This window comes from Lycorma delicatula, chromosome 3 (assembly GCF_047948215.1).
Source record: "Lycorma delicatula isolate Av1 chromosome 3, ASM4794821v1, whole genome shotgun sequence".
NCBI lineage: Eukaryota > Metazoa > Arthropoda > Insecta > Hemiptera > Fulgoridae > Lycorma > Lycorma delicatula.
The window spans coordinates 174,867,428-174,895,193 of NC_134457.1; the positions used below are offsets into that span (position 1 = coordinate 174,867,428).

General features: G+C 29.0%; 1 protein-coding gene across 1 annotated transcript in view; it reads right to left on the bottom strand.

Annotated features, from left to right (window-relative positions):
• Positions 1–210: 210 nt before the first annotated feature.
• The window catches only part of LOC142321254 (inactive tyrosine-protein kinase 7-like), a 180,653-nt gene continuing 153,097 nt past the window's right edge, over positions 211–27,766 (bottom strand). Inside the window, exon 5 of the mRNA XM_075359251.1 lies at positions 211–588. Within this exon, the coding sequence (XP_075215366.1) occupies positions 476–588 (113 nt within the window). The 3' untranslated portion in view covers positions 211–475. The remainder of the gene's footprint in view (positions 589–27,766) is intronic.

The window sequence follows — 27,766 nt, forward strand, 5'->3', positions numbered from 1 at the left end:
TTATATATGTACATTTTACTTACCATTTCTTGCTACGTTGTAGTAAGTACATATTAGACAATTTATTTTAATTTTTTCTTATTTACTTATACTATTACTTATAAGTTATTAATCTTTATCTCTATAAACTTAATCTAATAATAACAACAATGTTTTTACATTTTATAATAATTTTTTGTTTCCCATTTTTGTTTTATAATTAAACCGTTCTATTTTTTTACTTATATATTATAATATTAATCAATAATATCACAGCATTTATGATGTGTCAAGTTCGAAAACCATTATTGACATAAACAAAATGTGTTCATTCCAAAATAACACCTTTTGTAGTTTTTTTTTGTTATTTTTAAATTCATTTTTCAACCAATCATGCACAATTAACAATAAACTTATCGTTCACTTGACACCCAAGGTACACTATTTTTATTATTAATTTTTAATTATTATTATAATTGTTTTTATACACTCAATTTCACCTGAAGATAATTACTGATACTATAATACTGGTGCATAATGTTAAACAACTTGTTGATACCGCTCTAGTCCATGCGTTATTACCGTGTTGCATCGCTGCTGGATGTTCTCCTGAAAAGAAAAAAAAAATTAAAGAAATCAATCTAAAGAAAATAGTAATATAATTATTTGTGATATCTTATAATAGGATATTCATTTACAATTCTAAAGGTATCATAAAAATATATTGTCCACACTAAACAAATGAAAAATAAATAATGCTTGTTTGTTTTGACGTATGTTCTATATAGTAGGATAGAGGACAGCTTCAAGAAAGCTTCGTTGCCATTCATTTATCAACAATGGACTTTTCAAAAATAGAAAATTGTATTAAAATTTTCTTTTTTATTTCATGGACAGTTGAACAGAAATATTGTGTCTAAAACAAACATGAAATAGAATCTGTATGATAATGTAAGAATTTTTCTATTAAAACACAACTTAGAAATTTGTATCAAAAACCTGTATTTACACAGATAAACAGATAAGCCCGCAAACATACATAAAAAGAATAAGTTTTATAACATATATTTTCCACTCATGCAAAATATTCAGTTATATTGCTAACATACAAATTTTCTATGATTTTATTAACATTTCTTTAACAATTTTTAGCTTTTAATGATATAAATTCTGCTTTACTTTTAAAAAAAAATTTAAAATCCATTGTTTATTTTACCGTAATGCTTTAAAATTCCAACCTGTTTTTATATTTTTTTAATTACTAGTGAAATTTTGAAAACACTTAATTTTGTATCGGTTTTAGGTTTTTCCAAGTTAACGGTTTGATTACTTTGGAATTAATAACCAATTCTAGAGTTCGCTTATTTAAAACATACTTGCTACTTCGCCTCATTCATAAAAAATATTCTATGTAACAGAAACTTTTTCCTTTTTGAATGGTTTTTTAACTGTAGAAATTAAGATTTAAATTAATTTTAATGTCTTTGTTAAATTCTAGAACAATGGGGAAGCCATTATTGGCTAAAGTGTAAGGGTATTTGTGAACGATCCCACTCAGACAACAATAGTTAACTAGCTCAGTCTGCTTTTGTATTTTAAAGGATGTGGCATCCTAATTCGCTAATCTGTATCAGTGTTCTCTAAACTTTATTTGATAGATTATTTTTGTATTTACACTAAAGCTGATTATTCCAAATATCTAAACGGTTTCTACATTACGACAAATATAATTTTTATACAGTATGAAATGTAAAAATATTTGAAAAGGATACAATTTTTGGTCTGAGGATAGGACAGTTATGAATAGGTATGCTGATAAGTTAACAAAGGTGATAAAGACTTATCAAAGAGGCGTTCAAACATTACGTGGAAAGTCTTTCACTTTCGAGTAGAAAACATCATTCGTTGTTGAAAGTCACGAGAAGACTTTTTCACCCTCCGCTCTGATTTCTATCTTTAAGAACAAAGACTGGATAGATTTGTAGTGACGGTCAGAAGGCAGAGCTATTTGCTGAAAACTAACCAAGATCTTTCAGCCGAATGAGAAGGGAACAGATAATGGAGATATTTATGACTTGTTGGATAGCCGATTCCTCTATGTCTACCTGTACGAGATTTCACAAATGCAGAAGTGTCGCAAGCTATTAGGAAAGTTGGAGGCTTTAATAAGGCTCCTGAGTTTGATTTAATAACTCACATTAAGCTGTTTATGTTACCATTTAGGACCATCGAATACATAACATGCCTGCCTCTTCAATGGCATCCTTTGGAGGATGCTATCCCGTCATAATGGAAGGTGCCACAAATAACTATGGTCCCAAAACCGGGCAAACCTGTAGAAGATGTATCTTCGAATAGACCTATCAGCCTTTTTAGCTAATCTGTCTAAGATCTTTGAGATACTCTTCCTCGGACGAATTTGACTTATTTTAGAAGAAGGGGCTGTTATTCCTGACCATCAATTTTCTTTTCAGAATTGGCATTCAAATATTGAACAAATTCATAGAATTGTTGATGTCATCACCGCTTGTTTGGAAGGAAAGGAATACTGCTCGGTGGTATTTTTGGATATTCAATAGGCTTTCTATAAGGTATAAGGTGTAGTTGCCTGGTCGGCTTTACAAACTTAAAATGAGCCTGCCACATCCATATATTTGGTAAAATGCACTACCTTCATGAACGGTTCTCATAGGATAAGTATGGCCAAGAGTTTTCAAGATTTTTTGATACGAAATCGGGTTTCCGAAGAGATTCAGTCGCGGGGCGGATTTGTATTCAATCTCCTCTGCTGATCTTTTTAGCACGGAAAATATTCTTGCGTCTTTTGTTAGTAACTTGGCCATTACGGTGGTTGACGTTATCCCAACAGTAGCGACGGAGAAACTGCAATCGGTGTTAGACCTTCTCAGTGAATAGTTAGTCAAATGGAAGATACATGTTAATACTATTAAGTCGAGTTATGAGACGTTTGCGATGAAGGAAGAGAGTTTACCCACGAGTTTGTCTGAATGGAGTTCACATCCCTCATTCGGACAATGGATTCCTAGGAATCCATTTGAACTGCGTTGGAAAAAATCACATGGAAAAATCAGTTGAGAGAAAAGAGAAAAGATTTAAATGTCAAGCTTAAACGGTTGAACTGGTTATTAGGAAAAAAGTTCCGTGTTAACGTTAAATAACAAACTGTTGTTGTACAAGGCGTTTTTAAAGACAATATGGGCCTACGGGATAGAAATTTGGGGTACGGCAAGCTATAGCAATATCGACATCATCCAAAGATTCCAGACTAAAGTGCTGAGGAATGTTTTGGAGGCCCCATAATCTGAAAAAAAAAACAAGGAGATTCATAATTATCTAGGGAAGCCATCTATGCGTGAAGAAATCTGTCAGCTAAGTTCAACATGTACTTAAGTTTAGCGCGCACGAAAGCCATTTGCTTGTAATCCTTTTTGATATTAGTGAAGATGTGAGACGAATGAAGAGGCTGCACGTATTGAATCTAGAGGCTGTTTGTGCGTTGTACATCATCCTTTTGTAATTTAAATTTTACTGACACTTATAAATTATTTTAATATAGTAATACGAATTCTTTTGTTTTGGTTTTTTATGAATTGTTTAAGTTTCGTAATTTTGACCTTGTTTCTTATATGTGAGCAGTGTTAATTTGTTATATTCCTTTTTTTATGACAATTCTTTTTTATACTCAATATCGTGTTCTGTTTTTTAACCATTTAACTTTAATACCTGTTCTCAATACCTGTGTTAAGTGATGTACGATTTAACCTTTTTTTCGTTCTTCAGTTAATTTTCTAGTTGTTTGTACTTTGTTACGCTTAGTTATATCTTTTATTCCATATACTTTTTATTGTACTACACTGTTTCAACCTTTGTAATGTCTTGGAAGGTACTACCGGATGCCTTCCTTTCACGTCATTATTACTTTGTACAATTTACTTCTAGTTTCATTGTACAAGAAACTAATTGTAAATAAAACAATAGGCAAAGAAAAAAAAAATTTTAGTAAGAATGTAGATTCTGAATATCAGAAAGTACATAAATCTAAAAAAACTTACTTTTAAGCATGAAATCTCATTGCACTCAACAGAATTATACATCAAAAATTAATCGTTAAGACTTCTTTTTAATTTGTAAAAATACTGAACTCATTTATTAATTTAACTGATAATAAACTATTACTTAGAATGTTGTAATCAAGTTGTTTCAAGTTTATCAGATCCTTGTCAGATATCAAATCCGAGAACTTTTGTGTAGCAGGCGAGCTTTCTATTAACTCGGCATATTCGTAGTCGTAATACCTAACAAAACATATACGAATAAATAAAATAAGTAACTTAAATCAGTTAGTTACATAAAGCAAGTTATGGAGAATGAAAACTTTGTTTATGAAACTGAAAATTTTTTCTAACTTAATATTGACTACTTATGGGAAAATTTATTAATTTTCCAACTTGTTAAGTGGTTAAATTTGAAAAGTAGGTTAAACATTTTAATTGTATTCATATATATTGGTTTTTATTTTAATACATGCAATTAATAAATTCATCAGATCATTTAATCTACAGATTTCGAAAATGAGTTAATTTAAAATTAAATTATGTATTTTACAGGGAATCAATGATTTATTTAATAATTTATTTATTTTTTTATTATAGTAACTACAGAAACTATAATAATATTTATTAAAAGTTCAAAATACCGTAAACTTATTCTGAATGGGACTTTAAATAACTAAAATACGATGTAAGCTATCTATTTATTTATGCATTATATTTTTTAAGTAGTTTGCTGACAAAGAAAATATGTATCATAAATAGTAAAAAAGATTGAAAGATATCAATGTTCCTAAAGTGAAACAATAAATAAAATAAAACACTATCGAGTTCGATTACACCAGAAAAAGTAAACAACGCCATAAATTTTGTGGGGTCTAACATGTACATAGCCTATATATATATATATATATATATATATATATACATATATAAACAGAGAACGAAACATTAAACTAGTGAAATACAAACAAAGAAAACAGAGAAACCTTGTCTAATAATAAAATATAATCACATAAAATATACAATATTATTATCGCCAACGATATCGAATAACATTTTTCATTTAAAAATTAAGTTTTTCCCTAGTAAAGTCAGTCATATTGTTTTCAGACAAAAGAAGCACAATAAATTCCATTTTTCCAATGCTTAGTACAAGTAAAGGGGGTGTGCACAAGTAAGGCTATTGAAGTACAGTTGGTATTATTCTGAGTTGAATCCTGCAAAAGTAATGATTTTCTACATACATCTAGTTTTTATAATATAGTTTTACCGATAGAACTGAATATCAAAGTGAGATTGGTATACATATTCATCAGAAAATTTTGGATGTTAAAGGTGAATGGAAACCACTACCTTTCTTCCTTCCAAGTAAATTTATCAGGGGTTACTTGTTCCTTTTTTGTTTGCTACTTTATTTAGAGAATTCACTTACATATTATTTCAGGTCGTCTGCTACCGTAACGTAACATCTAAACTACTGTTAAAGTTTGTAGAAATCATGAAATTTTAGTGAATATATTTTCGGTTTGATTATTAGCATGTGTTCTAACTTATTTATGGTAACTATTATATGTTTAAAGATTAATTTCTGAGATTTTTTAAATTTTTTTATACATCTAAAGAAATATTTAGGTATAATCATGAAAAGAATATATACCGTTTTTCCTAAACATATCTCTCCGTTTTTAAATAAAGGAGTGCAGTATGAAGTGTATTTAGATAAATATTTCAAGCGACATTCGAATAATCAATCAAAAATTGAAGTTTATACTACACATTTAGCGGTAAATTTTCTGCCATTGAACGGATTTTAGAAATTTATTTGGCTCGTTGCTCATCTGAAAAACTGAAATAAAATGACATGAGTAATCGAAAAAAAAAGTCAATGTACTTTTCAGCAGTGGCGTTAGTGTGCACACCTCCTCACAATGTAACTTTTACAGGTTAGCGATTAGCTATTAGAAGTTTTAAAATCCGAGCAAACAGTTTAAATGTTAAAACTGTAAATGTATATTCCACTTTCCTACACCTTAAACTGAGCTTTTCATACATCCCTCGATGTAACTTAGAGGCTATAAAATCCAGTTAACCATATTGGCGGTCAAGATTGAGTGTTAACTACATCTAGGAAGTATTACGGCTCTCTGATTAGTTAAGGGATAAGTGGTAAAGGGTGTTTTTTTTTTTATTTTTAGCCTCTGGGAATCATCGTCAAGTATTACTTCAGAGGATGAATGAGTGTAAGTGAAGTTTAGTCTTGTACAGTTTCAGGTCGAACATTTCTGAGATATGTGGTTAAATGAAACCCAACTACCAAAGAACACCGGTATCCACGATCTAGTATTCAAATCCATATAAAAGTAACTGCATTTACTAGGAATTGAACGTTGGAACTCTCGACTTCGAAATCAGCTGATTTGCAAAGACGCGTTCACCACTACACCAACCCGGTGGGTTGGTAAAGGTGTTAAAATCTAACTGGTTGGAGAATGATACTGATATTTAATGTTGAGATAAATACGTTATACACTTGCATGAGTAGCAATATAAATTATGATAAGTAGTATAAAATTAAGTAATCAATCTGTTCAAGTAATCAAGTAAATTAATAAATCTGTATTGTAGTTAAAATAAGTAAATATTAAAAAACATTATTTTAAGTAATAAATAAAATTACTTTACTGATTAATGTTTTTGTCAAGAGTTTGGGTTTTTTTTAGAAAATATTTCATAATTATTTATTATTTTATTATTTAATTTTTATATATTACAAAATATTATTATAATATTTGTGTTGATGACTTCTTCCGGTACTTTGTGATATATATATAATATATCCAGTATTAATCAAATAATAATCTGTCTCTTAGACATATCTATAGCCAGCCGGATGGGATGAACAGCATAGAGGTGTTCTTTGTAGGGTTCAATGTTAACACCATTTTAGTTGTCTTTGCATGCAAAATTGCAGTATATTTAGCTCCTGGAGAAAGACAGCAGTAAGCTCTATTGCTAACTTTCTCTTAGTCGACTAACGTTGTACTTTTGTATTTTAAAGTGTGGCATTTATGTTAAATTTTTCTATTAAATAAGAAGGACTGACTAGTTTTCAAAATCACATTGGCTGCAACCATTTTCTAATGGAAATAATCATCGGTATTTGATATAATTAATGTATACTATTTAAATGTAAATAAACAAAATAAAAAATAAGTTTATACACTTTTAGAACCTGAATAGAGTTTATTACATTTTTTGTCAAATATTTATTAAATTTCGTAGAAATTTATGAGAGACTATCTCAAAGATGAAGCTTGAGTTTTTAGTTATCAACAGGCCTATTTTATTCATAGGCTATAAAAATATATGTACTTATATATAGGTCTATGTATAAAATTTTGCTGCTCGAAAATCTCCTAAACTTTTAGAACTATTTCCTTGAAATTATACGTGATTTAATAGTGTACCTGAAGTTGTGCATCTGAAAATTTATGAAAATTTTTTGTTATGATTATGTTATGACTCAAATTTGAGCAGGGGGAAAATTTAAGAATGTACTTCATTATAATGCGGAAAGTTTGAACGTTGACGTTTTTTTATAAAGGTTTTAAATATTTATTAATAGATAGTAGTATAAAATTATTAATTTACTAAAAAAAATTTAAACATATATCATTTTAAATATTGTATTCATTTTATAAAATAAAGTAAAATATCTTTTTAAATTATTTCATTAAATTACAGTTATAAAAATTTCAATTTTTTATAAACAATATATATATATATATATATATATATATATATTAACATAAAAAATTTTTACCCCTTTTAATTAGTAAACTTTTGGTTTAGAATGACTTGATATGTTTTCAAACAATATTATATAACGAAAAGTCGATTTTCTTGCGCAGAACTGCGTAAGAATTTTTTCTTTATGTAAATTTTCTATAGTGTGTAGAATTTTTGTATTTCCCAGTTTAGAAATTATTTCAAACAGGAAATAATCTTTAGATTTTTTCCAATTTTTAGATCTTTAAAGATCCCAACCATTTAGATCTTTAGATCTTTTTCCTAATCACGAAATAGTACGTATTCAAAATACATAATTTTTCTATGAACAAAGGTGTATCTTAATAGCATAGATATTTAATTATTGCGATAATTTTTAATGTATCTACCTATACATATAAAAGAACCTGCCATGAGTGATTCATAATCACTGCCTAGCAAAAATTACTGAAATTAAATTGATCAAAATTTGCATATACTTCTTCATACGTATAAATAGGCCTACACACTAATAAAGGATTTTGGAATTTAAAATTTAAAGAGTTAAAATGGAATAACAGTGAAGTTTACTGTATTTTTAATTTCTCTGTAACAAACGAAGATATCAACTTTTCAGATGAATATCTAAATACTAATTTCCAAATGTTTCAAATTTTGACCATGAAAGAAAGTTAGTCTTAAATAAAAAGTAAAATAATCTATCAATCCTTTTTATATTAAATAATATTTTATTCCAGAGCTTACTTTTCAAAAAGATACAGTAGTTTAAATACAAGCTTTATATTAAAATGTAATTAATGAAATATAATTTAATGCATTAGTCAATTGATTTTCATAAAATATTACACATTGCTTCCGGAGGCTAAAGATAAAAAGAAAAAAAAATTACAAAATAGGAGTTGATGCTATAATTTTTAAACAATTTTATACAATTTCCATTAAACTAATCTTCTTTTTTGAAAGAGATAATTTTTGTTTCTGACAGTATCATCATAACGTTGTAGAAGAAAGCGTTCCGTAACGGGATAGTAATGAAAAATTAGTATTGTTTAGATTTGTGATATTTAAACAGTACTTAAAATTATTATTAATGAACATTATTTAAATGTAGGTTAACTTCTTTATACGCCTAAAAACTCCCAACTCTTATTTCGCATAGAATTTATGAAAGTCCTTTTTTAATATCTCTTATCAATGAATATTTAAAAAAAAATATATTGCCTAAAAAAAAAAAAACAGAAAAATTAATATAATGATTTTTGTTTACAACACGCTTTAAGTATCTTTATAAGATGTATTTGATGATTTAACTGCTAGCGGTATTATACTTTTCGCTGATTTTGGCCTATAACACTTTAATTAGATAACTCAAATTTATCTCTGTAGCTACTTTTGGAAAAATAATCTAAATTTTTAATATTTCCTGAAATTTCCAATTTTAAATATATAATGTTAAATTAAATGATATTTTTATCATGGGTATTTGATAATTATTAAGTTAGGGAAGGTGGTAAAGATTATATTGCTGATTTAATTTGTAAAAGATTTAGGTACACTTTTCTCAATAAATATTTAAGATAGGTTTTTGATTAATACATTAATTAATAAACTGTGTTATTTATTATAACTTTCTCTGTTTAATATTTTTTTTTATTTCTAGATACTTGTAAGTAAAAATGTTTAAATTACTCCATTTATCTATTTTCGCACAAAAAAAAAATTGAACAACATTTTTCAGTTGTGTGGTTAGCAGCTTGACAAACAACCAGCAAATTTAAAACATTCTAATATAGTTGTGACAGATATTTTATCATTCTACCCTAAAGTGTAATCATTCAACCCTACGTATTAAAAAATAAGTATTTCAGGAAAACGAAGATTAAAAATTTATTCAATCTAAAATAATAAACTATGTTTCCAATGCATTCCAGTTATAATGGGAACATCATCTCCATGCAGCTTTCTTTTGAGTACCTCAGCGGATGGTTACCACCATCTTCCAGGTGCTTTGTATATCTAATATTATTGTTCTCAGATCTACTGTATTAAATCTGGCCACTGCATCAGCAACTTCCATGCCGCTGCTAACTCCATTATAGTTCATCCAAACCTTTATATTTTTCCAGTTTTTCTTTATTATTTTTTCAATTTTCACACAGCTGGCAGTATTTTCTATGTACTTCAACAACTATAACCTTACCTGTGTCAGCACTGGTAGCTGAAACGGCCCCATTCAAACTCGTCCATCCTTATTTTTGCCGTCAGCGTTTAACGCTGCAAATATATGTGTGCAGTTATCATTTTCTTTTAGAGACTCCTGCAATGAATTCTTCATTGACATTTCAGCAAGCAGTCTTATTTTATCACAAAGTTTTTAAATTTATTAGTTATTCGCAGATAATATTTACTAAATACATCAGTATCAAAATATTTGTGCAAAGTAATATTTTGGAGGAGAAAGATATCACCAAATGTGATCATAAAGCTATAATTTCGGGTTTTGCTGAAAAAGGTATACTTCAAATAATTGAAAAATACATAATACTGAAAACAAAAAAAAAAAATTACCAAACTTGGTGTACCACCTTCCTTTAGCTGCATTATGTGGATAGATGTAACTCAGGAGCTTCATGATAAACTGCTTTTTACGTACAATTTCAATTAATTAATTAGGTATAAAAATTAGTCTAATTAAATTAGATTCTTTCAAAAATGTATCATTCGAATCTTTTTCTTTGTCATTTTAATTATTCATAGTCGCTCTGGTTCATAAACTCTTCAAAATCATTGCCTGTTAGCTCTTCATTTTGACATTTATAATATATCCTACATCATACAATTCAAAATCAAAAATATATGAGTAGAAACAAATACAAACGTGAATAGTTAGTTTATAATTGTTTGATATCACTATAATGATCAAAAACAAAAATAAGTAAAAACGTAATATAAATGTGTTTTATTTTTTTATGAGAAAAGTAAGAATGACTATTTCAAATCAAGAAGATCCTGTTGTTGGTAAGTATGCAAAGTTCTCAAAAGGCACAGAATTTGTAGCAAAACGTATTTTTAAAAAGATAAATAAAATACACTACTATAGGAAAATATTTAAAAAGAACATAAGTAAAAGAACCTGATTTGGACACTACATGACTTTCTTGTACGCCTATTAAATTACTAATACACATTGTTTTAAAATGAAAAGTACATAGAATTTTACTTCATTAATAACTTCTGATATTTTTTCAAATTTTTTTTATTTTCCTTATTGAAGAAGTATTATTTATCGTAATTTTTTTATTATCAGAGATTAATAACTAATCAATATATTTAAATTTAAAAAAAAAACTTTTAAAAGTAGATGAAGATAATTCGAAATGATATACCCCCTTGTAAGATCCAAATAATTATTTAATTAAAATTTTATTTGGCTATAACTCTTTCATTGATTTCAGTGGTACTTATAAAATAAGTACCGTAACTTTACCTACCATAGCTTTTCAACGATATAATAATACATCATTGAAAAGCTCTCAATAAGGGCTTATTATTGCAGTTAAGAAAAAGTCCGAAATCAAAATTTTTTTGGAATTTTTGGCTGTTTTGAACACTTTTGGTCTAGTTGATTGTAATTAAAAGAGGAGGTACACAACTAGATGTTACAACAATCCTAAATTCAAAATTTCAACATTCTACGGCTAATCATTTTTGAGCTATATGTACACACGTACGTACAGGCGTCACGCCGAAACTAGTCAAAAAGCATCCAGGGATGGTCAAAATTGATTGTTCCGTTGAAATCTGAGAACTGAAATTTTTCGCGATTACAATACTTCCTTATTTGAAGTATAAGGAAGTAAAAAGAGAAGCGATTTTAGTCCATGTCAAAATAATAACTATTAATAAAAATAATAACTATTTTTATAATAGCGACGAAATCATATGATAATAAATAAATCGGTACAGAATAAAAATAAATAAATTCAGAAGTTGTTAACTGATAAATATTTGAGTATATATAATGATGTTCAACTGTAATGCAGATGATCAGTTATTAGTTAATTAGTATTATTTAAATATTCAACATCGAAATATCAGTGTTTAAGTAAAAAAGAAAATTAATTTAATTTTAAATAAGCTGGTCAGAAGATATTTTAGGACGAAAGAATAATATATTAAAATAATGGGTTTTTAAGTAAAGTAAAAATAGTTATAAAATTGCAACCTACAAAACGACTGATTATGAGTTACAACTAGATTTTACTTAACAGTCTTTCTCAATGCCCCATAACGAAATTCTCAGCTTCCTATCTAATTCGTACTATTATAGAAAGAGGTAGAATTATTTGTTCGTCAACGATTATCAATAATTAAAAAGTTTCCAAGTCTCACAATTAACCAAACTAGATATAATTCAATTATAGAAATGTTCATTTTTTTATAATATTTCTTTTCTTCAGATCACTAAAAAACTCCGTGGTTTAGAGGCCTTTCATCTTAGACATCTTATTTAAAAAAACTAAAAATATTTTTTTATCCAAGCGTTCCTTTTCCGATTTAAGAAAAAAGCATAATGTAAAAGAAGTATGACACATCTTGTCCCTAAATCCTTTCTAGTTTTCCATAATAAATTTAAAATACTTCATTATATTAAACAAAAAAATTTCTTTGAAACTTTCACTTCTGTGAAATTAAAAATTGAAATGAAACCAACAATTTATATACTGAGGTAAAAGTTACATATTTTTTTAGTCTTCTATTTTCAAGAGTCAGAAAAAAGTTTGGTCTAGTTGAGATATGAGACGAAAGGATTTTCACCCAGTATTTTACCCTAGAAAAACTCTATTATTTAAATCAGAATATAATGGTATTATTAACATCTTTTTTCAAAACAAATTCTGTTTATTTATAATGAAATAATGTAGTTCCTTTTCTACATCCTGATAATTAATTAGCCTTCTATCAGTTTACAAAAAGAATGTTATATTTTGATAATCAAATCCATTTTATTATTTAGAAACTGTTCTGTTAGAGAAGATGAGGAAAATTTCTACGCTGTTTTCTAAGGTTTTTTTAGTTCTCTAATTAATTTTATAATTAAATTTATTTCCAGGCATAAATTAATTTGTTCTGTTAAATGTCCTCCCAAGTTATTAATAATTTTTATTAAATAACAGTATCATTAGTGAACCTTTGTGTTCTCTTTGTTTATATGAAAATTACTAATTGTGCTACTTTAGATTTTTTTATATAAGTCAGAGTAACACATTTCATATATATATATATATATATATATATATATATATATATATAGAAAAAATGAACAAGACAAATATTAGTTTCGCGGAATTGATAGAAATTACTTTTATAATTTTATATAAATTCTTAAATATAAATTAATTTTTGTATTTTTTCATTATTTTGGAAAGGAAGTTACAATCATTATATATATTGATTAATATATTAGTTTACGAGTAGCCAGTCTAAAAATTCTGTATATGTATTCATGCCTATATTAAATTTTCATTTTTGACGTTGATTTTATACGATATTAATCAACTTCTCTTTCCTGTAAAAAAATTCAGCTTAATTATCGAAATGAAGAAAAAATACAAAAACATATAAAATTTTACAAAACGGACCTTATATATACGTACGTATAATTACAGTGAATAAAAATGTCAAATTATTTTTATTATCTTTCATTTTATTCTGATATACATTATCTACTTACAAAACTAACAACTATTACACTAATTTTCTAATAATTTCTAAACCCAAAAACTTGGTAACTTATGGGGTCCGAATTATGTACCGTAAACACAAAATCAAACTTCCTATATTATATTTATTGAGTTATAAAAAAAATAAATACAAAACTAAAATAAAAATAAATCAAGCTAATGATAATAATTTTAATCACAAAATTTAACTCATCGGGCTGGTCTAGTTAACTCGTCATCGTAAATCAGTTGTTCCACAGTTGATTTTCAAAGTTGAAGGTTGTGAGACTCAAATCCTAGTATTCGTTGCTTTTATACGGATTTAAATATTAAACACTTGATACTGGTGTACTTTGTTGGTTGGAGTTCAATTAACCACACATCTCAGGAGTGGTCGGAAAGAGTTTGTAAACGATTTCCTGATTTCCATGCCGTACATATTGTCCTTACTTCATTGGACTGTGGGAGAAGGGTTGCTTATCGTTCACTAGTTTAAAAGATTGAAACGTACACATAAGGAAAATAAAAATAAAATATGTAAATAATATTTTAATATCTATTTTTAATAATAATAGCAGTATTAAAAATTAGTCAATAAGTGTCTTTTACTTCTAATATTGTTAACAATAAAATAATTAGTAGAGAGACTAGTAATTATTTAATAATCAGTAGTGACTGATTAACTGAGAATAACATAATTATGTAATGATAACGTAATTATTGTATGATTTTTTATACAAACATTAATCTTATTATTATACTATGTTTACTGTTGTCATGAAAACATTACTCTTTTTGTAAAAAAAATAAAAAAAAATAAAAATAGCATTTATATTATTTTGAAAAAACGATTGGAATGAAATGAACACTTATTATTAGAATCATATCATTTTGCTTAGATGACTAACAACTGCAGTAATGAAATTGCCCTCCAGGTTGTTTTAGTAGATGTTTTTATGAAATTATTTTACAGAACAGAATTGTTTAATACGTACAGCTCTTCTTTTTTCCCTGCACGATTCTATATATTTACTTTATTTATAACACTAGAATATAAAATTCAAGATTAAAAAGAGGGGGTGTAAATGTAGACACGTATATTTTTATATCATTTAAGAGGCATAATAAAAATAATACATATTATAATCCTCTTTATCACTCTCTCTCTCTCTCTCTCTCTGTGCGCGCGCGCGCGCGCGCGTGTGTATGAATAAAGTCGCTATTGAAAATTTATCAACCACAACATAGTTATCAACCACAACCAAATACAGTGTACAGGTTATTATAAGCCGGTTTTCGATAAGCATTAAAGAATACGAGACCAGATATAATGTGATTTATAGAGTGGTTTAAAAAATTAAATTAAATTAACAATAGCAAACAACGTGTATTCCTCACGGAAACTTTTTTACTAACTTATTTGTTGATAAGAAATGAGCTGATCATTAATATCTCATTTCATGAATGCTCTCTGAATTTACAGTGTGTTTCTATTTTACATTGACATGTGAATTTATGTAAAAAGGCAATTGTGTAAAATTGTTTATACTATTTTAATGAAAATTCAGAATTGGATTGGCTTCAAATCGTAATGGAAAGTCATTTTTGTTTACCGAGTACCAGATTTTATGAGAATTTATACTTTATATGCAATATCGTTACTTAATCTTTCGGATAAAAGTAATCTTTTTTTAAATAAGTGAGAAATTTGTCAGCAATAAAATATGAGCAAGTATTTTTAGAACTTCATACCTCATAACATAATAACAGAATCTATAAGCCACAAAATTCCAGCTTCAACAAAATAATCCAGAACACAGTGACTTTGGATAATAAAAAAATAGTAATAAAGAAGACTATTTAGCCATTTGGTTAACTGGAGATATTAAAAAAATAATTCACTTTAGTACCGAAGCATTTCTGGCAGAATCTTTGCCATTCTCATGGGAAAGATACTTTTTTCGTTAGAAGAAACCTTTTTTTGCCATTTCATGGAGAGATCGCCATATTCTTCTTTGTAAGTAGAGAAACGAACTAGATTGTTGGGCTCTCAACGTTTAGTTATTGTGTTAACAAGAAGTATTAGAATCTAAAAGATATAAAAGAGGATAAAACACATAAAAAAGATAAACCAAAGATATAGAATTTAATATGTACAAGTGGTTGAAAGATTATTCTAGAAGTGAGAAGATTGAAAAATGTTATATAATATGTCAAATTAATATTAATTCTAAAAATATATGTATCACATATTTATAAAACATAATGTCCTCAAAAATGAAAAGTAAAGATGAATGTAATTTACTATAATTGTAGAAAAGTAATTATGTAATTAAAAAAATCCGTTTCGGCACGCCGGAAAACGGAGGTAGATTTCACCGATGCTATGTAGGGGATAAAAAATATTTCCACCTTAAAGTTAAGAAAAACTTCAAAATTACTCAATACGACAATGGTTGCATATGAAAAAAGTTTAACATGTTTAGCATACGACAAGTCCCATCTTCTTACAATTCCAGCAATATTTTGGTCATCCCTTGCCGTAAGGATTAGTCATATCAAAAACAGTTTCAGGTAAAGGTTTTAGGTCATGTTTAGAGGACTAAAGATCACTTTAAATCGATTCGATAATGTGCCTATTAAGGGAGGTATGAGTATTTTTTGTTTTTGAAACCCCATTTTTTTAACCACCTGGATCATTTGTTGATGATATAAAAATATTTAATTAGATACGTTTTAGGCCTTTATTCAAAGAACAGTAGGAACTTTTAATGAATTCGATATTTTACTTAATAAGAAACTTATAGCAATATTTTGTTTTTTCGAAAAACCATTCGCATGATCCGATTTTGGTCGTTAACGACTCGACCAACATTTTGAACGAGTTATTTTAATAAGGAAAAATTTGTAAGTGCTTGGCGAAAAATTACGGTAGTTATCGTGTCCACAAGAAAGTGAATATATATATATATATATATATATATATATACTTTTGATCTGACGGTAGTTTTGGGGTCTGGAAGATGTGAATCGTAAAGAAATGTCGAAATTTTCCGGAAGTCGAATCATGGTACCCATAACAATCAAACCTTTTTCACAACTCATCAACTCTCTTTACACTACGTCTCAGTTACTACTATTCTGTTTTATACATGCAGTACTTCATTTATCTTTTCTCTGATAGGTTTGATTGTTTCGTTTATGTTAACATGGCATACTCCATTTTCTTTTGAGTTTAGTAATTACCTTGTTTTTTTTTCTTAAAAAAGGATTGATTTTAGCATCCTTTAGCAGGTAACGAACGGTTGATTCAAATTCTCATTAAATCAAACTATGTCAACTACTCTGTCTCCAATTTTCTCTTTATTACTGTCTGCTTTCTTATTTATCGCTTCAATCTCTGCTGTCGATCTTAATATTATTTCTTTCAAAACATTATTTTAAATTGATTATTATTCAGGTAAACCATGAATTATTTTCTTGGCTTCTTCTATATTGGCATATACAGTTAATTTTTTTTTTTTATCATAATTTAACGAAAAAGACATTTCGAATAATAAGAAACAGCAAGGTATTTTATAATAAGTTGTGAGTGCATATCAATCTGTTTTCGTTTAGAATTAAAATTTATTATTTTATAGGTTTTTAAATAGTGTTTTTATTTTCACAACCAAAATTTATTGTTATACTACCGAGTATTTTGCAACCTAATTTTAAGGTCGAGTTTAGTTCTATCTTTTACTTTTCACTCTTGTTAAAAGTATTTTATCCGTATTAAAAAGATTTTAAATATACCTTCATAACTCTTTCAATAAAATACACAATTTAAATAATTAATTTGTTTTATAGAAGTAAATGATAATATAATATATGGCATTTGTAATCAAAGAATTTCGAATAAAAATTACATTATTATTTCTTTATGTTTGTGAACCTTCTGTTGATTTCAATAGCTAAAATAATAAACATAACAAAACAATATACATTATATATTGTTTTGTTATGTTTATTATTTTAGCTATTTAAATTTAATGAATTGCGTAAAATATTAATCATATTTGAACCCCCAATACTGGTCCTATCTTTTCAACTTATATTGGAATTAGTCCTTTCTGTAATTCAAAAGGTTTTGTTTATTTTAATTGTTAAAATTTGGAATGTAGCTGATAGCTTATACTTTTTAAGAATTACTAGTTTTTATTTAACATGAAGTTAACAATTAAAATAAATTGTTAAAATATGTAACCTACTATTATCATAAGTTTCAAGTAATATTTTCTTGAAGGAATGGCAGTTTCCTTCTAACAATGTTTATAAATTTGATCAGGTTTTCACAACTTTATAATGAGATTAAACATTATATTTTCCTGATAGTCGCTCTTTAGGAAGAACTATTAACTTTAAAAAACTGTATTCAAGAAAATGTGGTTCAGAAAACGTGTTTCTTTTTTTAATAATGTACTAACAGTATGGAAGATCTGGTTATGCATTAAAGAGAATCTGATGTAGACATAACACCACTTCCTTGTACGGCTATTAAATTACTAGTACACATTCTTAAAAGTACATAAAATTTTATTTCATCAATAACTTCTAATTTTTTCCATATTATTTTATATTAAATTATTATTCATTATTAAACATTTTTTACAATCACAAGTTAATAGTTATTAATAAATCAATGTATTTAAATTAAATAAACAAGGTAAAAAAAGGAAATGAAGTCGAATTCGAACCTATGTGCCTTCCTCTAGGAAGATAAAAATATTTCATTAATTAAAAATTATTTGGCTATAACTCTGGAACCAATGAAAATAAGTACCACTTATGATGATGTATCGTTGAAAACTCTCAATCAGGGCTTGTTACTGCCTAACAACTGTTAAGAGGAAATCCAAAAAAAATTTTTTTTATAATTTGGGCTTTTTTGGATATTTTTGGTCAAGTTGATTGCAATCAAAAGGGTAGGTGCACAACTAGATGTTACAACAGTCCTAAATCTAAAATTTCAACATCCTACGGCTAATCGTATTTGAGATAATCAAAATACTTACGTACGCACAAGTACGTAATGTACATACAGACGTCACGGCGAAACTAGTAAAAATGCGTTTAGGAATGGTCAAAATGAATATTTTCGTTGAAATCTGAAAACCGACATTTTTCGCAATCACAATACTTCCTTTACTTCAAACAAGGAAAAAAAATGAAAACATTCAAGTGTTTATGCCACTTTAATTAGTATTATATCTTCATCTATTAAACACTGCAAGTCTGATTGGGGTACTTAATGTGATATGGATATAATTAGTAGTTTGTAGTTAAGAATGAATTTAATTAAAATAGTGTTCTACCTTTCAATAAAAAGAAGAATAGTAATGGGAAAGGAAGCCATCAGTAAGATAATGAAATTATTGTTAGTTAAAGTCTGGACTTAGAGTTGAAGAACAGGTAAGACTAATAACACGTATGGAATGTTTTGTTAAATGGAAGTAAGATATGGATTATGAGGAAGAAAGAAAAGAACTGGATTGACGTTTGTGAGATCTGGAGAAAGTAATATGGATTAATGAAGTGATTAATGAGGTAATAATGAACAGAAATAAAGATAAAAAACACTTATACGGGAAGTACACAGAAGAAAAAGGAACTGGTTAGGACATATGGTTAGAGAAAATTGAATGTTGCCAATTGTATTGTAAGGTCAACAGAAGGAATAGAAAAAAAGAAGGATAAAATAGATGGAGTGAAGGTTGGAAACTATAAGATGACGAAGGAGATGGCTTGGAACAGGGATAGGTTCAGGCAGACAGCAGTGATGTTAGAAACTTGCCGCCAATGAGAACGATAGATGATTATGATAATGACTGCTCTCACTTATTTGAAAAACTGTCAAATGTTTTTAATGAACGTCCTGACTCCCGTAAGGGAAGACACCCGCCTTGTGACGATTTTGGTCGCCAAACCACTTCCTCTGTTTCTAGTCCTGATCGGCTTTATTAGATGTCGTCTTTTAGGTCCTCTAATCTGTGAAACACAACAAAGTCAACCTCTGTCAGGATGTCACTGATGCAAATGCCTCAACAGAAATTTTCATCAGTATATTTGTTTATACATCCTACTACCGCCTTAGTACGGCCTCTTCCGACCACGACCCCCTACCATAACTTACAACCCTCAACTATCAAATTAATAGATTCGTGGAAGCGAAATCCCCACGCCTTCCTTTAATACCGAAGGTTTTACACAAAAACTCTTACTATATCCTTCAATTAAACTATGCAGTCAGATCATTACTTGACTGTTTTTAAACACAAAAATTATTCATACACTAATAAAACAAGTGATGATAATTTTGTCCTACAATTCAGTTTACTCAAAGCCCTCTTATTTACTTAAAAATTAAGAAACTGATTCACAAAATTTAATTAGTCTCTAATAAAAACATATCCAATTTCTCTCACTTCTGGTATGCTTACAGGAGCGAGGTCAATGCTTACACCCTCCTACACTTCAGTTTCATCACAGAGTTCTCCATACATCCATTCTCATTCAACAACGAATATCATAGCTAACCGGGGCTCGATGCCAAAACGCCTACCTTGGCGAAGTAAACACCCAGGTGGGCTTCTAGCCATCCGAGCTGATATTCTTTTAATACATCTATAACAGCATCATACCCCCTAAACAAAGACGTATATAATAATTTACAATAACGAAATCCTATCATTCTATTAAATATACTGATTGGTTGCTAGATTGTAGTAGAAGTATGCTGAATCATATGTAATTTCCAGAAGACATTTGACATTTTTAATATATCATACCACCAATTTCAAATCAATTATTAAAATAATATCGTAATAACAAAACCGAGATTTTATTTATTAATAGGGAGAATGAAAACGAAATACGTAAACATTTTTACCATAAAAGTTTAATTACATGTAAATTTGAAAAATTATATTAAAAAACTTGATAAAAAATAAAAATAAATATATGTTACCATGTGCTGAGAATTTCGTTTACTTTTTCGTAAACTATCCGAACTAGTTTTTCTTGTAACTATGAATTTTAAATCCTTTTTTTAAACAAAAAACTTATAAAAATTTATCGCTTTTTAAATTGAACTCATCTTTATTTTGCGTAATACTAATATACTCGTATCTGTAAATTGATTTAAAAAAAAAATTACACATGATTACGCTAATGGTCTAATAAACGCGATTTTATTTATTTTTCTATTTACTAAATCGTTTAAAAAGCCATACTTTAAAATAAAAATAAATTAATTTAAAGAAGTTATTATTTTAAAATCAAAAGTATGAATAACAAAATATATCAGTATAACATCAGGAAGGTAATGGGATAATAATTATTTTACTATTTCAAAAGGGAAATGGCATAATAATGATCATATTTGTGCATATTATGGTGTGGAATGAGATCGGAAGAACAATAGAGTAGGTCTACCCCCTTTGGCACTGTACTGATAATAGAAAACAATAAATACTCTCTGCTCGTACATACAGCTGTGCCACAATTTTGACTAGGCGAGCGTAAACGTAAACATTTGAGAGAGAGAGAGAATGAGATTGAGAAAGAAGGTCAGGGTGAGTGAAACAGAGACAAAAAGAGTGAGATGAATGTGTGAGGAAAGAGAGAGAGAAACAAGCACAGTAGAATAGCGTGAGAGAACAGTGATGTACAGAGAACTTTAGTATGAGGTAATAATGTGGGTATGTGTGGGCATTTTCGGTAGTGTGGGTTTAGAGTAGAATGTTTTGTGGGTTATATGGAATTAGCGAGTTGGGTTTATTACAATGGAATCGCATGCGCTTCACTTCATTTAACACTAATGTAGGGTATAGATTACTAAATAACTCTGCTTGATTATATTAATGACCTTTTAAGGAAAAAAGAAAAAAATTATATATATATTTCGTTTTTTAATTCTGTTTCATAATTAATAAATTACCATTCTCGTAATTATTTAAAAATAATATCCCATATAACGCAGTACTCTGCTTCGTCACAGGGGACGTGCATACTCTGTGCTAATTTTCGGTACTGCTGATATTCTCTAACTCTATTTTATTCGCTGGATGCGATACGCATAGCTGTATAGTTTAATTATACATTGCAGAAAAATGATAATCTATTTTATATATTCTATCATTTCTATTATGATAATATAAATATTACTGTTCAAGTCAAAAGTTAATAGCGTATTTTACTCGAAATATACAAATTAAAAAATTGTTTAATGTTGTTAGACAATAATAATAGAAAAATAAAATAAAATTATAAAATAAAATACTATACCAGTTAAAGGTGACAATAGAATTTTAGTCCTTAATAAAAATACGCTAAAACGTAAAAACATTTTCTAAGTATTTTTATCAAAATAATAATTACTTAGTTTATTATTTAATTACATAAAATTTTGTTACATTATTTGTTTACAATTATTTAAAAATATTTAATAAAAACTTCTCTCTCATTAATGATTTCTTTATTTTTTTATTTTTTTATTTTTCTTGGTAGTCGCATACAGTTATTAGTGGCAGATGTAACTGTACCGGTAAATGTGTTTCTTGAACAAACTCAGGCTAACCATTTCTGAAACGTGTGGTTAATTGAAATCCAACCACCAAAGAACACCGATTTCAACGATCTAGTATTCAAATGTGAAAAAAAGTAATTACCTTTATTAAGATTTGAATCTGAGAACTCTCGACTTCGAGATCAGCTGATTTACGACGATAAGTTTATCACATGTTCTAACCTGTGAGTTCGGAGTATTTTTTATTGAATGTTTAATGATTATAATAAAATATTATTACTAGTATTTAATCTTGGGGTTAAAAAGAAAATATTTAAAAAACAATATTTTTCCATTTTCTAGTAATATAAAACATACATTTTTGTTCCAGTTATACATTCAAGCTTATATTATTTCTCATTATTTATTATTTATATTTTACAACTTAATAAAAGAAACGGTTGAAAAAATTAATTGTTATTTATATTTCTAATAACTGGAAATAATATTCCATTAAAAAACTTTTTTTGCGTAACAAGGTTATGATTATTTAGTGAGTAAATTTATTTTTCTGAGTAAATCTACTAAGTTTCTCAGTAAAATTTATTTTACCGAGAAACTAACGAAATATAGACAGACAGTACTTAACTACGTAAGTTCAAAGTATATATACACAACCTCAAGTCAAAAGTTCAGTGTTCCGTAGGAAATTTTCATATGTTCTTCTCTTATCAGAAAACATATGATTAAAATAAATCTTTAAAAAAAATGATCCGAAATCACATCTAAGTTTGACAGTGTTTTCTAATAAAAATTTCTAGTTAATAAAAATTCAAAATAACGTATTTCATAAAAGAAGGCTAAAAAGTAACTTCCGCTTGTTTCATTGTTTATTATTATTTTTATTGGACTGTGTTAAATTCTGTTAAAAATTGATCAGTATTAAACTTGTGGTAATTTAAGTATTTTCATACTCATAAAGTGAATAAAAGTTAAACAAAAAAACATAGAATTCTCAAAAAATAAATAGGAAAATAAAGTTTAATCAGGGAGATTTTGCAAAAAGATTAGAAAACAGTTAAAAATTCTATTTTCTTCGACATTTTGAGGTCTTAAAGAATCGTTTACTCACAACATTTCTTTTTCTTTATGAACTAAGCTAAGCTCGGCTATACTATAAATGGTTTTGCCAATTTAATTTTACATTTGTATTATATCCAATTTAAGCTTTTTACTCTTTTTTTTCCCAAATTTAATGTTATTTCTTTATGCTCTAGTTTATGTTTATTTATGGAATTCTCCAAATTGTCTTGTTTTTTTGAAAAGAATCGTTGGAATTCTGAATTAATTTTCTGTGTAACTGCCAATTTTACATTCAATAAATTTCTTTTTGATTTTTCAATTAACAATTACTGTGTAATATAAAAACATAAATTTTAAAGCGTAATGGTAGTATTGTAATTACAATACTCACAGAACTAAATTCATGTAAAATTATTAAAATTTAACAGGCTTAAAGTGTAAAACCACTTTATAGAAGTTTTTAATTCAAATCTGAGGATAAAAATAAGTCTTTCAATATAAACTGAATAAATTTATAAAGCTGTTATCTCTAAGGAGTTTCTAAGAAGTCCTATTAAAAAGACCAATAACCTTCATTAACTAAAAAAAAAAATAAATAATTTTAATAATTAAAACTTTTCTTTCAGAAAAATAAAAATACTTTCTTCAACTAGCGAAAACAATTTTTTACCTTTTTTTTAAAAAAGTCATCATATGATTACATTAATGCCATACATTATAATTATTTATTTATTTATTTTTTTTTGTATTTTTACGGGCATCGACTACTAAGGTCATTAGCCCTAATCACATTCTTAAAGGAAATTAGTATCACCATGAGGATCGTCATATGTAAGGGTGTAAAGGGCCCTTACATTTTATTTAAAAACACAAACTACACAGAAACATTAAAACACCACAAAAACAAATACAAAACAACACTTATATGGAGTAAAGGGCCCCAAAATTAAAATTTGAGATAAAATTCTCAAAGAAGATTAAAGTATAATATAAAAACAATACTATACCATTCCATTTATTTTCTTATACCCATCTCGTTTAGTTGTTAATTTTAGCATCCTCGAGGCGACAAGAACCACCGTGAAGCAGTATAATAGTCGCGCCAGGATGCCGTGACTGGCAGTTTACTTCTTATAAACAGGCTACAGGCAGCCATTGCGCTTACCCATAGCCCCGCACCGTCTGGGGACCTGGGAGGCCATAAGCCCTTGCTTATTATTCGATCATCAAAGAACTCTTGCAGAAAATCAACGGTTTCTCGAGACGTGTGGCATGTAGCGCCGTCTTGCTGAAACCAGCAATACCGTTCTTGAGGTGCCAGGAGAGACACAAATTGGCGCAAAATATTCCTGTATACTTCACCGTTTGCTGTCTGTTCGAAGAGTACGGCTCCGACTATACGATGACGAGATATCGCACACCACACACCGATTTTTTCAGGAAGCAAAGATTTGTCTTCTAAAGCGTTAGGATTTTCAAGCGCCCAAAATCGACAGTTTTGACTGTTCACATAACCATCGAGATGGATCCAAGCTTCATCACTAAAGAACAACGTGTTTAAAAATTCAATTCCGTTATCATTTATGAGAGACCTAAACCGACGGCAATATTGCAATCGCTTGTTTAAATCTGAAGGCTGAAGCTCTTGGACTAATCGAACGCGATACGGATATAATTTCAATTTTTTTAGCGGCATTCTGAACACTCGAATATGACAAACCGACTTGCGTGGAAAGTTTTCGTAAACTTTTCCGTGGAGAATTAAGCGATCTTGTTTTCACATTCTCTAAAAGTCATCTGTCAAGCGAGTCGTTTTCTGTCGCAAACACTACCTGTCTCTCGAAATCGGTTTTCTAGCCAAGAAATTGACATTTTTTCGGGCGGAGAAACGCTAACAAATTTAATTTCAAATGATTCTTCTACACTCGCGTACGATTTTGTAACAAAATATTGTTCAAGAATGAAAACTCGTTGTTCTATAGTAAAAGACATTCTGTTCGTAACATGACCGGAAACGGCACAGAAGTTTACACAGCTCAAGAAGAATCATCTTACACTGCCGTATCTATACCGGTTGAGTAGCGCTACCAACTTCGTGCCACAAAACAAAATTTCCCTTTCTTAGAAAAAAATTTTCAGACATTAACAATTGGGTAACAGGACTAAAAATTCACTCTGTACTATTGTTGTACATGGTCGTGCTAATGTATTTCACCGATTAGATTGAAATCTGGTTTTCATTATTTATTTACCTGTGAATAAATCCTGAAGATTTCTTTGAATGCTGTTTTGTATGTAATCTCTCTTTATTATGATTATTATTATTGAAATTTATGATTATTTTTTTGTAATTGACATTTAATATTATTATTGTTTATTTATTTTTTTTTTCTTGAATTTTTACGGGCATCGACTACTAAGGTCGTTAGCCCTCGTCACGTTCTTAGAAAGAAATTATTATCACCATCAGGATCGTCATATGTAAGGGTGTAAAAGGCCCTTACATTCTATTTAAAAGTACAATCTACACAGAAACATTAATAACAACAACAAGACAAAATAACACTTATGGGGTGTAAAGGGCTCCGTGATTAAATTTGAGATAAGTTTCTCAAAAGACTATGAAATTAAAAATACAAGATATCAATGCCATTTCCTTCTTCTACATGTCTCGTTTATAATTTGTTTAAGCACCCTCGGGGCGACCAGAACCGCCGTTGATCAGTATATCAGTCGCGCCAGGGCGCCGTGGCAGTTGACTCCTCCTTATAAATAAATAGGCTACAGGCATGCACCCCGCACACCCATAGCCTCGCGCCCTCAATCCACCCTTGAGGGTCCCCCATGCCATCATCGGAACACCCCGACTCACTACTCTTGAATGCAGACGAGCCAGGGTGGCCTAGGCAAGAGAGCTACCTCCCGTCACTACACGTGCCACGCTTCGAGAATTCCACATTTAAATGAAACTACCTTTTAGATATTCTTTAACACATCTTTAAAATTTTTCACTTTTATAGACTTCTAAGAAGTCCACTGGCGTGTAAAAATGCAACTATATTTTCTTCATTTCCATTATCCAGATCAGCAGTAATATCATTTCTAAGACGGAACCTCTTTCTGAGGTCCTCATATATGGTACAGTCTTCTATTAGATGCTTGACTGTCACTGTTTTATTACAAACACCGCATATTGGTCTCTCTTCGCCGGTTAACAAATATAAATTTGTTAATCGCGAGTGACCGATTCTAAGTCTGGTCACCGCTACTTGTTCTCGGCGAGTCAACTTCACGTCGCTTTTCCATTTATATGGAGAAGTTTTAACTGAGTTTAATTTTGTATTCAAACTCCTCCATTCAGTATTCCACTTGTTTTAACTACGTTAGTTAGACAGTTTTTATCATCTGCCACTCTTACAAGAAATGCATCGAAATCATCATAGACTGTTGCCTTTCTGGCAGCTTCGTCTGCGCTCTCATTAATACCAGCACGCCCTGGAGTCCATACAGATACGCATCGCTGTCCTCGTTGATTTAAAACGTATAAAATAGACAGGATGTTTGAAATTAGGACATCCTTAATGTTTTTGTTCCGAATTGCAACAAGTGCACTTAGGGAATCGGAACAAATTAGCACTCTCTCTTCGCAATAATGTTCTGTGAAGCGAAGAACTTGCTGAATGGCAGTAAGTTCTGCCGTATAAACACTGGCCATATCTGGCAGTTTCCAACAATGGGTTTCTCCATTTACATATATGGAGCATCCAACACCATGTTCAGTTTTAGAACCGTCAGTATAAATTCTAATATGTTCTTCGTAACTACTGACGGTTGCCAAAAATTCCTGTTGGATGATCACTGCTGGGTTCTTTTTTATTTCTCCCTGAGAGAGATCCAACCTTGTATATACCGCTGGCAAAAGCCATATCGGTATTTCTCTTGTGGAAATTGCTATTGTATCTAGAATAGCAATTTCGTATTTTCTTCTTAATTCGTGGTACCTAATTCCGGCTGGTCTGGAATAGGTAGCACGACGTTCATATACTGCAGTCACTGGATGATTCATGAAAAGTTTATTATTTATATGGGCAGGAAAAGCCTATGCGTTTGCTGCATATCTTAACAAGAGGATCTCTCTTCTATAATGTATTGGCATTATTCCGGCTTCGGACATTATACTTGTCGCCGGACTTGTGCGGAAAGCGCCTGTAGCATATCTAATTCCGCTATTAAGAATTACGTCTAACTTTCTTAAATGCGTACATACAATACAATAGTCTAGTTACTTCCGTAGTCTAGTTTCAATTAAACCAATGTCTTATACAGTCTCAACAATAACTCTTTATCTTAGCCCCAATTGATATTCGATAAACATTTGATAATGTTTAGGGCTTTTTTGCATCTAACACTCAAGTCCTGTATGTGTAATCCCCATGTAAGGGATTTATCCAATACTAGTCCTAAAAATCTCACGTTGTCTTTATATTGTATTGGATCATTGCCGATTGTCAACGTAGGACTTTGATGAGGAATTATCTTCCTACAGAAGTGTACACAACAATTTTTTTCTTGTG